Source organism: Clupea harengus, chromosome 21 (genome assembly GCF_900700415.2).
Source record: "Clupea harengus chromosome 21, Ch_v2.0.2, whole genome shotgun sequence".
NCBI lineage: Eukaryota > Metazoa > Chordata > Actinopteri > Clupeiformes > Clupeidae > Clupea > Clupea harengus.
In genome coordinates this window covers 13,341,828-13,354,642 of record NC_045172.1, presented here as the reverse complement: position 1 = coordinate 13,354,642, position 12,815 = coordinate 13,341,828, and the positions used below count along the sequence as shown (strand labels likewise).

The 12,815-nt window shown below is 41.1% G+C and overlaps 2 protein-coding genes across 3 annotated transcripts in view; both read left to right on the top strand.

Moving 5' to 3' along the window:
• Positions 1 to 2: 2 nt before the first annotated feature.
• On the top strand, positions 3 to 1,936 carry mzt1 (mitotic spindle organizing protein 1). The gene is made up of 3 exons (XM_012840677.3): positions 3 to 365; positions 892 to 1,037; positions 1,181 to 1,936. Exons 1-3 carry the CDS (start codon positions 314 to 316, stop codon positions 1,202 to 1,204), a joined length of 222 nt encoding a protein of 73 aa, XP_012696131.1. The 5' UTR covers positions 3 to 313; the 3' UTR covers positions 1,205 to 1,936.
• Positions 1,937 to 9,547: 7,611 nt separating this feature from the next.
• dachc (dachshund c) overlaps positions 9,548 to 12,815 on the top strand; it is a 42,263-nt gene continuing 38,995 nt past the window's right edge. For both annotated transcript variants that reach the window (XM_012840674.3, XM_031558729.2), the window contains exon 1: positions 9,548 to 10,299. In XM_012840674.3, coding sequence (XP_012696128.1) covers positions 9,746 to 10,299 — 554 coding nt within the window. In that variant the 5' untranslated portion in view covers positions 9,548 to 9,745. The remainder of the gene's footprint in view (positions 10,300 to 12,815) is intronic.

The following is a 12,815-nucleotide window of genomic DNA, read 5'->3' as shown; positions in this document are numbered from 1 at the left end:
AGTGACGCATTTCCTCTCGGACATTTGAAAGCTGTATTGTCATTCTTCATGCAATTTAGCAATCTTAGCTAATGTGGCATTCTAAGTTATTATCTAAACATAAAGAGTACGTTTCTACCACTACCATTTATCCGAATGAAAGAGACTCGTTAAACTATAGGAGTCAAAAGACTACTTGTGTTTGTGAAGCAGTTAGCCTGCGGTGCAATCGTTGGTTCACAGTCAGTGCTGGTAGCTAATTAACGTTACCTAGCTAGCTATCGCTAGTTTGCTTCTTGTTGATTCAGGGCAATTCCCTTTTTATACCTTGGCCATGGCGAGTGCTGCGAATGCAAACATCAATGCAGTTCGGGAAACTATGGACGGTGAGTTGAAACCTGACTATCTTGTATTCATGCTCCGAAAGCATCACGGCTAGCTGCAGGGCCCTGACTGTGTTCGCTAAGTTAGCGACATGCTATTATTAAGGTTAGCTAACATTATTTCCTTTAACTTAGGGCACGACAGTGATCATATTACCGTAGTAACGTTACACCACCAATTAGCTATTTGTGTTATTAATTGTAATTGCCCAGCGATGGTTTCGTGTGTATGAAAAAAATCTTCGGATATACCATTAACTGAACCTATTAGTACTACTGCTAACCGTGTTGTGGTTTGTGCTGAACAAGCAGTTATTGCTATGGAGTTGGTTATGGTATGCAGGCAAATGTTTTATATGGTCGCAGTTGCACAAGTGATAATTGAGTTCTCACCGTATGGGTTTCTTTGTGAGTATTTATGAATGTCTGTATTAACGGTGTCCTTTCCAGTAATTTTCCATTAAGCAGTTAGCGAAGAGTTGTATGTGAATATTTATGTTTTGTATAAACTTGCGTCCTCCGCTTTCAGTACTGCTGGAGATATCACGCCTATTGAACACAGGCCTGGACATGGAGTCATTGTCCATATGTGTACGACTGTGTGAGCAGGGTATCAATCCAGAAGCGTTGTCATCTGTTATAAAGGAGCTCCGGAAAGCGTCAGAAAACTTAAAGGTGAGCCTAATTTGTGGCTTTAGTGTAAGTTACACACACATTGCATTTTATAGGTGACAGTAAATATGTATGTTCATGTCATAGATATCTGGGCAGCTTTTCAGATTCATGCAGTGAAAGTCTTTTTTTTTCTGTCTTTTCAGACTACTGAAAACAGCACAAATTAAGAAACCCTGATCCCATCATGAAAGTCTTCTGCTCTTGACCTTTGTGTGATGAAGTTAATGCCTGTGGTATTTTACCTCTATACCTTAATGTTCAATAAGTGTATGCCTAAAGCATGTACATATGAAAAACGTTGTACATATTTGACCCTTTCTATATGTATTAAATTTGCTTTGATATGAAACCCATCTAATGTTTGCCTCTTTTTTTTTTTTTTAAAGTGTGATGTTTTTTTTTATTATTAACAGCTTGTTAGAATAATAGGATGTGTTGAAGTTTCCATAGAACCTTTCATAGAGAAATTAATCCTAGATGAATATGTTCATAACCTCCTCAATCTACATACAAACCTACACCCCTTCGCATAATTTATATTAGACATGTTCCCTCTAACATTTGTTACACCTATAATATGTTGGTGATTTGTAATTGGTGTACAATGTGGTATAGCTGCAGTTATAGCACAAATGTCAATTTGACAAATGTTTGTAACGTATTTTGCTGATTTAACATCCCTGTTTTGTGTGAGTGATGTGGAGGAGCCTGTTTTTCTGTAATGTTTTTCTCCTTGGACAGATTGCTGGACTTCCAGCTGTGCTTTAAGGAGGAGAGAGGTTGTTGTGTCCTTGTTTCTCTGCCGTAATATGTAATACGCAGCTCCTGTGGTGAGCTTGGATCGTTGTGTTAATGAGTCTGTAATGAGAGGCCTTCTGGCCTGTCAGTCCCTCACTGCATTACACAAACCAACAGAGAGAAAGTCAGTCATAGCAGTTTGACACCAGGTGGTGAATTTGTCCACTTTACTTAGTGCAGTCTTCAAAGTGATATTAGAATGGAGGCTTTGTGCCGCACTCATTTTTCACTTCATAGCTGCCCACTCATGCCGAGCCAAGTGAATGTTGAGTTTTGTCTGGGAAATGAAACACACTGAACAGATACCTCTTATCTAACCGCTTTGCTTACCGGTGCACCCATTCTGTCATTAACAACACTTTCCTAATTCTCTTATATTGCTTGCTTTGTGTCCACACAATGCAAAAAGGAGTGCTTTCTCTTTTGAATGATGGGACTGAGTGTGTCACGGTAAAAGGTTGGTACTGTCACTCTCCCCCTTCAGTCCATGCTCTGAGATGTACGAACCAGGCAAGGGTGTTTAGAGTGATTATGGACTCCTGGCACAGTGACAGGTGTCATCAGCTAAAGTGAATCAGGCATGTCTGCCCATGAACCTGCCTAATGATGCACAGCAGCGGGGGTAGTGTATCTCTCATGCTGAATTAGTGCAGGAAAAGGTTGCCCTGGTGACAGTGACATCACTCAGAAGGGCTGCTCATCAGTTTCTTTTCTATTCTGTTGTTGTTTTTCTCTCCACCAGACAGCCACGGTGGCAAATGCTCCGAATTTAAATACAGGCATTTTAAAGAGAGGTCTTTAATCATCGGCTTTGGTTAACCATTCAAGTGAGGGCAGCCGATGAGGCCAGGCTTTAATCTATACTCCTACCAATGGCCCTGATTTAGTCAGTGTCTCTTCACTCCATCAGATTTACAAACTGAATTACTATGATTTTGACCTGGACAAAGAATGAACTTGAAATGTTCTTAAGTGACTTTGGTTAACTTCCAAAATCATCGGACCTAAATAACAATTAAGTATTCCTACCTTGATGTGTAATTATGAAATATGTTGCCTGTAATTGCTCTAATTAATTAGGCAACTAACTGACAAACAGTGGAGGAAAGTAGATATATGATGGTGTCAACCTTTAGAGGGTGTTTACTCCCTTGTGTTTTAGTTTTTGATAATGAAATATTGTTATTAAATTGGAATTTTGTGTCTTCGAACATAATGACAGCATTTTTTGCATGGAATGCAATCAAATGGTTATAGGCTTTGTGTGTCATTGCTCTCTTGTGGATGACATTTAGACTTCATCAAAAGCACTGAATAAGGAGGACCCTCCCGTTCTTTTGCTGTTAATGTCATATATAACTATGAATGTAGACCATGCTTAATAAGTACAGCTGTTCTAGCCTGTCTAGTTAATGTACACCATTAGAAGGCCAAACTACCATTTTATATGACCAACGTCAATCTGTTTCCCTAAAAAGTAGCCTTAAAGGTTAGATTTAGTTTTTGTTTTCTTTTAAATCCCGATATAGCCTTGTAATGTGTTTTGTTCCTCAGGTTACTGATTCTTATGGTCATGTCAATAAAGAAAGTCTATCTGAACTTAATTGAAATGAGAGAGAGAGAGAGCTCAGTGATATACCTTTGCTATTTATTTTCTTGAAATAGCAAAGAAGGCTAGGTTGTGGCATCCCCCCTCTGCTGGACGGGGCAAGTCAAGTTACACTCCCTTACACAGTCTGTTTGCTGTTTTGTTATAAACATCTCGATTTTCAGGTCGAAAATACTTGGGAATAACAAGGCCTCTGGTTCAGACAGTCTTTTAGTGCTGGCAAAAAAGGCATAGGGCCTCCTCAGTCTTAGACAGATTGACTGCCTCCTCAGTAAAGACAGCCTGCAGTCTATTCATGAGGAAGATCAACTATTTATGGCCTAATTTCACCCGGATAAAATCCTCCCAGATTGCAGGTTTTTCTATCAGTCTACCTGTCTGACACCATGCCTTATCGGCGAGGTAGTTTAAATACCACCTCAACTCTTGACTACACCTGTGCGGACGAGTCTGGAGTCTCCAAAGGAAAAACAAATGCCCGGCTAATGCCAATGGTCTTGTTGTGACAGCGCTATTTATGATGATTAATGATCCTCTGTTTTAGTTGATTACTCCACCGCTGAGTCCTGGTACTTGTTTCAATTAGAGCGCTGAAGGTCGAGCGACCAATCTCTCCACCCGCGTGCGCATAATCTATTCCCATTATGGCGGGCGAATGGGGCATCCGCTTCCCCTCACCTTGTGTTCATTCGAATCATCTGCGCTGTTAACAGCTAAACATCACTGTCAGTGAATTGCCGCCGCAGACGAGTTGGGACATTTCCATTTTCCTCAGCCTCGAGGGAAAAATGACCCATTGCCTCCAAACACTTCATAGTGTAACCGTTTGTGAAGTTTCTGGCTTTAATGTGAACGGACAGGTTGATATTTATGCTTCATGAATTTGATTTGAACCCAATTTTCCTCCGCAGGCGTGAGGGTATAGGACGCTGCAAGTGACACGAGCAGCAGCAATCTGCCATTGCACATCAACCGTATGTCGTCACATCACTTTATAAAACAACTATCACGATTTCACACATCAACCATCAATAAAGGCTTTTATTACAATTACAGAAGGTCTTTGAGTGATGATTTTTTTTTTCATTGTACATGATTCTCTTGGTTATACATTTCCCATCACAACACAGAACGCTACTACAGGCAGTCCTGAAAGGCACATGCATCTCTTCCAGCAGAGGCCCCTGCTGGGGAGAGGAAGGTTAAACACTTCTCCTTTACACTATACTGAGACAGCAGACAGGTGAAAACCGGGTGCCTCTGAGAGAGCTGTAAGTCACATTGTGCTTTGATTGGTTTTGAAATATGTTGGGCTGCCTTCCCAGACTGTGATTAGGCCTGAAGCAGCACTTTACATTTACACAGGGGGTAACACGTTTGACCTACACCAAATGAGAAAAGGTCAGTTCTTTACGCCCACCAGAAAACATTATTTCTTCATTGGTCCCTGAATACTTCTTTGAGCCATTTTGAGCCACTGACTGTACAACAGTAAGACATAATAAGCTAAATCTAAACCAGCGAAAGGTTGTTGAGAATTGTGCTCAACAGCCAATCGAATTACAATCCTCCCTTCCGTGTTCCGGAAGTACCGTGTTGATTGGCTGGGAATGTTTGTGACTCTGAGTTTGTTTCCCATTTACAGAGCCAGTACTGTGTGTGAACACTGGAATACTGAACTGACAGCTAGAGGACCGTGAGGTATATACACATAATGTACGTGTGTATGTGTGTGTACAGATATTGTGTGTGTTGATAAATGCAGCAATAATTCAGGCCCTTACACCTTACCTTAGAAATAAAGTGATCAGACAAAACAAAGGATTTTGAGGTCAGACACAATTAATTTCCCTAAAAACAGCAGCATTTCCAATTTGATAAAACACCATTTTCAAGCAACACAAGAACAGTGTGGCCACTGTTTTGATGTATGAATGCAATGGATTGATTTGGCAAATTTGTGAATGCTTGAGACTGGGTATGTGCGCCATCTATTTGCTGTACTTTCCCTGAAATTCAACATTTACCTTCCTTCATCAATAAGAACAGCAATAGATTTTGATTGCATTGCAGCTTTCTTAGACTCAAAGCAACCAGCAGATTTGCATATGTATGACCAGACAAACCACTCAGTTTAGTGATCTCATCATGTTTCTCACCACATCTCTCCACGTAGGACCAGTTAGTGTGGAGAAAAAAGAAAGAACTCAACACTTTACCACAAATGGACACCTGTAGCACTTTTAAAAAAGTAATCAGTGTCCGTGGAGATGCTGACGTTTATTTGCAACCTGAGAACTCTCCTCCCAGTCAGGAACATTTTGTAAAACTTCATCATCCCCCTGAACACAAATGCTGGAAAAAAAAGTGACAGAAGTTGAGTTCTGAGCTCTTTGGGGAATCTCTTGCCATGCATAATTAAACAAATTTGATTGGAATTAAACTCACTTCTTTAGTCGACTTTTAATGAATGCAAATCAGACATCGACATCCCTTTGATTAATGTCAGCCAATTAAGGAACACAAAGCTTACTGGAAAGCGGATAGAGATTATTTGAAAAAGTGTTCAAATAAGTATGTGAATTCTCAATTTTTTTCTACAACCCTATCTCAACCTTCCAACTGCTTCTCCACAGATATTTCCACCCCCCTCTTGACTTTGATCAGTAGTATGACAACCACAGGAGAAGCTCTGTGCATCCCAATGTCAAAGCAGGACCTCCACTGCATTTTAACAAGCAATTTCTCACATCTTGGTAATAACCACTCTTGAAATTGTCACAATAAGGTAAGCATGTCCATCTATTCTGGAAAGATCAGTCTCTACACATCATACCTTAGTGCTTCAACATGCTTAGTGCTTTTCTAGAATATTTTCTGATTACGTTCTGTCTAGCCTTGTGTCTCCATATGTTTGATGAAGAATAGGTTTGAAGATTGAGTGCAGTGTATAGATGCCCTGTAGAATGATGAGTAAGAATGAAAGCAATGTATGATGTCGAAGGCTTTTTGAAAATTTGTCATGGAAGTCATCCTGAGAAATGTTTCCAAAGATCTCACTCATTATCCCTGGGAAGCTCTTTCTCTGTCTCTCTTACACACACACAAACACACATTCACGTTTTATATTTAATGAATGGAGCTACTGTCCCAATTTAATTCCACACACTTTCAAAGCAGCCCGAAGCATCAGCTAACATCCATCTTAAGGAGATGTTTCCACATGACATTTCAGCTAGCATGAGTTATTGCACCATGCAATAGATGCTGCATCAAGTTTGTTCTACACTAAAGGTCCTTTGTGGAACACCATGACAAATTCATCAAGCAGAGAACATAATCTCAATAGAAGGTGCAGTAAGGAGCACAGTCAAATATATGTATTTGAAGTCTTTGATCATTATTATTATTATATTATTTTTCTGTGATAGCATCTATGTATTATGTCAGTGAATGGGTTTCGACCTAACGGACGTTTGTCTTTGTTCCTACCATGCTCTTAAAATAAACAATTTATTAGTTACAGTAATATTAGCTCGCCATTGATAATCAAGGGTTCATCAGAACATAGAGAGAAATTGCCACCTCTGGATGCACAAATCTCATACCTTTATTTTCACATACACAGCAGCATACAAGTCAAATTGTGATGAGCTACACGTGTCTGCACATTTAAGTGGCTGTCAATGCATGACAATGATGTAAGCACAGTTGTCAGCGCTATCTCTCTCTCTCTCTCTCTCTCTCTCTCTCTCTCTCTCTCTGTGTGTGTGTGTGTGTGTGTGTGTGTGTGTGTGTGTGTGTGTGTGTGTGTGTGTGTGTGTGTGTGTGAATATCTATGTCACCTTATTGATTGGGAATGTTTCCAGCATCGGATGTGCATCATAACAAATGTTCCCTTTACATTACAATGGGATGATGTCACTGCTGCCTGATCAATGGCTGCAAGGTCAAGAGGTAGTCTTGCCTATAGATGTTTTGAGGCTGGTGAATTAGGAACCAGCATTAAGCACTACTAAGAATGCAGGAATACAGCAAATTACATGGTAACCTTACTGTGTGAGACAATCAAAACATTTGGAAGCCCAATGGATTAAACATTCGCAATTAGGTGAGAGCACAGGTGTTCTGCATTGTTAATAAGGGTACTCAGTGTCTGATCTAATCTAACAAACACTCAGCTCAAGTATTTACCTTCAGATAAACAGCATTTTAAATGCACCTTTAGAAAAAATGTTTGCTCTTAATATGCCTAGTATTCTCTAATGTGTTGCTGCATGTATGGCCTTGCCTCTACTGGATTATTTCCCATTGTGTTCCACGCTTTTCATCCCACGTCATCACACACCAAGAACGGCTGACACCGCTGACAGGCCAGAAATGTGTAAAATGTCACAAAGAAACTAAATCCAGCCGACAACCACCTAAGAGCAGACTGGAACGGCACAGACGAACAGCTTCTCGCTAATTATTATGGATAGCAGTCGCGGTTGCGTGTAGAGAATTTTGACAATATTAATTTAGATGAATGCCCTGTCTCTCTGGAGAGGCCTGTTAATGAGGGTTAGGAATGCACAGGCATGGTGTTTGTCATCTCCATCAGTGGCCATCGCACTTGACTCCTCTCAGCCTCAAGCCCATGAGCACTTTATGTTCACGTCTACGCGCGTAAAAACACAATCAAAATCATCCATTTCCGAAGTGCGCATTCATTGTAGTAGTTGTTTATTCTGAGGTTTCAGATTAATTTCGTTGCTCACGATCTCATATGCATGACATATAGAAACGAAGCTGCATTTGTCTGTTTAGGCAATGTAGGAAATAGAAATTGACATTAATGCGGTGGATTTGGTATTACGTTGTTCAATATATGTAGCAGTAGCATCTTAAATAGGACCTGTCCATATCACGCACTTCACATCTTGCACAAGAGAGGGCAGTGTATCTGTGTTGTGTGCCTATAGGCTATGTATCTAGACCTACTTATTGAGACCAGGGTTCAGCGGCAAAAACAATATAAAGCAATTTCACACGAGGATGAGACTTTAGCCTCTGAGGGAATTACGTAGCTTATTAGAGGTTTGCTATACCAGTGCCATCTAATCGTAAAGGATGTCCTCACACTGCGAAAGTTATCTGTCCTTTAAAAAAAGTTCATTATATTTTGTGATACTCTTAATGTCAACGAGGGCCCGTGTTTAATTGCCTTAATAATTTCTTATTCAAATGTTCCCCATGCTTTCTAAAGCATATCAATTTTGTTAATACCATGTAATTAAAATATGTCAGTGCACTACAAGAGGCGGGCTATATTAATGACCATGAAAATTGTTTTAATTAAATAGCCAATTATAGCAAAGCCCTTACCATGAACACTGACATTTAAATGAGCTTTATTTAAATTGCCTTCAATGTTGTTTCATCAAACTCTGCGGAAGTGAATTAATCACTGGCCTACATAGAAGGTGTACAGTGACAATAACTGAAGACTTCTTATTTACCATCTTTACTTACATTCAAATTGCACCTGTCCATCCATTAAAGTCACTGATTATCTTCACTGCTAATTACTGTTGCTGGTTTGTTTAGGCCTACTTGTAGAACCATTATTGTAAAAGGAGCAACAACATTGGTAAACAAAAGTACTATTTACAGGATCAATGCACACACCAACAACACTGCATTGAAAATTAGATTAAAACTATTCATTTCATGTAAAAAAAAACATAACCACCAACAGTAAGAACAGCAGCAACAGCAACATGCAAACAAAATGAATACAAAAAACAGCGCAGTCTATTTTAGTCTAGTCTTATTATTATTATTAGTATTATTATTATTATTAATAATAATAATAATAATATTAATAATTTCCCATTGTAGTCTTCTTGCAGATCAGCAACTGATGTTGACAGTGCTCTATATGGCTTCTGATGTTGCTATTGTCGTACCAGTGCGCTCCAAACCCTCGATTTTATTCTCTGAACACACGTGCGCGCTGTATCTCTTCTGAAGTCTTCATCTCCGTGGCTCCACCTCCACGCGCTGTCTCAGCAGCAATCCAAGAACGCAAGGGGCTCTATCCTTTCCAGGTCTGGAACACATCATCAGCCTTGGATCGATGTCCTCACACAAGTACGCGAGCGCATGTCCCATCCGAGATAGCTACTTTCAATTTGAAGCACCTTTAACTGCGGCTTTACCTCACATTTAACAAGGACAGATTCGTATAGTTACACATAGGTACTCTGTAAGTTTTTTAAACTTTTAACTTTTTGCTCGTGAGGATATTGACGGGACCATGGCCACACCGACGGCGCTGATGCCTTCGCCTTCCCTGACGCATCCACTGCAAATGTCTAATTCAACCGGCAGTAACTCTTCAACAACGGCGTCGTCGTCTTCTTCTCCTCCCCCTGCTCCTCCAACAGTTGTGGCTGCAGGACAGAGCCTGTTTCGTTCGGAGCTAATACCCACCGGCAGCCCAGGGCTCACGATTGGCAGCCCTCCGAATAAACCGGTGTATTCGACACCGTCTCCTGTAGAGAACACACCGCAGAACAACGAGTGCCGTATGGTGGAGGTGATGGGCGCACGGCTCGCTTCTTTCACGGTCAGCGGGAGGGAGCTCATCTGTCTGCCACAAGCATTTGACCTCTTCCTGAAACACTTGGTCGGGGGACTGCACACGGTCTACACCAAACTCAAGAGGCTGGACATAACACCGGTGGTCTGCAATGTAGAGCAGGTCCGAATCCTTCGTGGTCTCGGAGCCATCCAGCCTGGAGTCAACCGGTGCAAACTTATCTCGAGAAAGGATTTGGAGGTTCTCTACAATGACTGCACTAACGCGAGGTGAGTGTCCATGAGAAACTGGTTATTTGATTTCGAACACGTTTGTTTATGTTTGCCTTTATGTGACCCATAAATACGTGAAAATCACATACTTAATCTAGTGTCAAAGTAGATTGTACACGATTTGTACAGGAAATACCAGTTCTTAAAAACTTTAGATGAAAGAGGTTTTTTGCTTTGAACTACGTTTTAATGACTAAAGTTGCGTAGCGCATCTTTAAACATAGTTTGAGACAGGTTTGAAAGTCTCTCTCACACACACACACACACACACAGCTGCAAGTTCAGATTTTAACGTAAAAGCAACGAAACCTATGTGGGCGTATACAGTTCTTTGGTTGCATTTTTTTTTACAACGGTACATGACCTGCTGAAATGATGGGCCTCACCTGTTCATGAAAGCAGATATGTCTACACTTCCTCCAGTTACAGCCTACAAAGACCAACAATATCGTTGATCATATTTAATTTAGCACTCATGGTTTTGAGGGTCAGCCGAGACCCTTTTGATGTGTTGTAAGATGAAACCCTTACTATGTCGTTTCACTGGTGCTCGGGTGTGTTTATGACCAGTCTTCCTATGGCTGAGGGAAGTAAATGTGAACTTGAAGAGGTTTCCGCTGCTTGACTTCATCAGTCGATGACAAGACTTTCAGATACAAAATAATGACGTTACGAATTTATTATGCTGTGTGCTGGTTGGGAATTAAGAGTAAAGTAGACGACTAATTAAGAAGCGTATATTAATCATACTTAATGACACTGGGATATATTTTTTTCTATTTGCGTGCTGGACTTTACATTGCACACCAATACGTCTAGTGTCAATTATGTGTAGTGTCCTGTGGTAATGCACCAGTGATACGTTGTCTCGTTCATTTAAAAATCTAATGAGTTTCCCAAAGCCTTTTACTCAGTGACACAATAGACTTCAGTGTTTCTCTGCACGGTTCGACTGCATTACTATGAGGCATATTAAAACATAACCATAATGAGACACAACTATTCAAAAGGCCATTAGCAGCGTTCTGTCATGGTAAGTATTGGGTCTCCCAGTCACATGACGGCTCCGTAACAGGAAGGAACACAGTCCTGCTTCCATTAGGCCTCCACATTATACAGAATACAGAGGTGATAAAGGCATGTAGCTCTACGTGCAGGTGCATTTGCGTCAACCCCACACACCCCACCACACAGATCACTGGCATACAGGCCTGTAGGCAGGAATAAACACTCATCCCACACGAAATTGCATTAGCATCCTTTGACACACACAGGCCTTTATGTGGCACACACTCTGACACACACAGGCCTTTACGCTCTGGCTCTGATGGAAGCTTTGACAGAAACGATGAGTGGCCTGCATCGGACGTTATTGAAAATGGGCCAGCCTGTCAGAGGAAGCATGTGCGTGTGTCTGGTATTCGAGGCCTCGACCCTGCAACAGCACTTCTCGGTGCTCTTCTGCGTGCTTGGGAATGTGTGAGGGACCCGCGGGGCTCCCGTTCTTAGACATTAAACGCTTTTGACACGAGTTGCGGGCCACCAGATGAGATACTCTGATTGGGGGAGACCGATTCCCGCTCGCTCGCTCACATACCCGGCTGTGTCTAATACACTCATGAGGCGAAATAGATTCTCCACAGAAATTAATTATTTTTTTTGAGCTCATATTGCCCAGAGCGGCAGTTTTAAAAGGGCGCTCGTAGCTCTTCTCTATTTTGCTCTCCTGCACACAGAATTATAGCCTTTATCACATTAATATTTCTCGCCTGGAGGATGGAGAGATAATTGTATGAATGCGTTTGGAAATTTGTATCGGTACGAGTTTATTATTAAATTATGCAAAGCACTCATCTCTCCCTCCCTCGATCTGCAGATTGTTTAATTAGGATTGATGTGCCAACGAGATGTTTGGCAATCGGAATGCGGCCATGTCCAAACGAGCAGAAAATTGAAAACGACCAGGCGGAAAGTTTTACGCTTTTTCCCTCTAAAGTAATATGATTATTTAATTACTGCAGCTGTTCTGGCTGTTGTATTGTTCTCATCTCCTTTCTTTAATTGAGAAGACAGGCGGTAGTCCACGGAAGCGGCCTTGTTTTCCTTGTCTTCTGAGAATGTGATGCGTTGTTATGCAAATTTTTTGTAAATCAAATGTCTGGTTTGCACGTCCGCTTCAAAACCAGGGCAATGAAAGTATGAGTCACGCTGAATCAACTTCAGGCATAGATTTCCCTAAATCCTTAAGATGTCAGCGAAAAGCGACCTCACCTGTTTTCTGAGTCATAGGCTCAATGCACATAAAAGACCTCACGAATATTTCCCGGAAGGAGGCTGAGCCAGTCTGACTCTCAGCGTGTGTCATACCGATCAGAGTAATGTCTGAAAGTACATGATTTCCCACCAGTCTTATTAACCCCATGGCTGTTTAGCTCATGACGTTTCAAATGTTTTTTCATCCTTCCTCACCACCCATAATCATCATCATCTCCACCCCCCCCAACATCATCTTC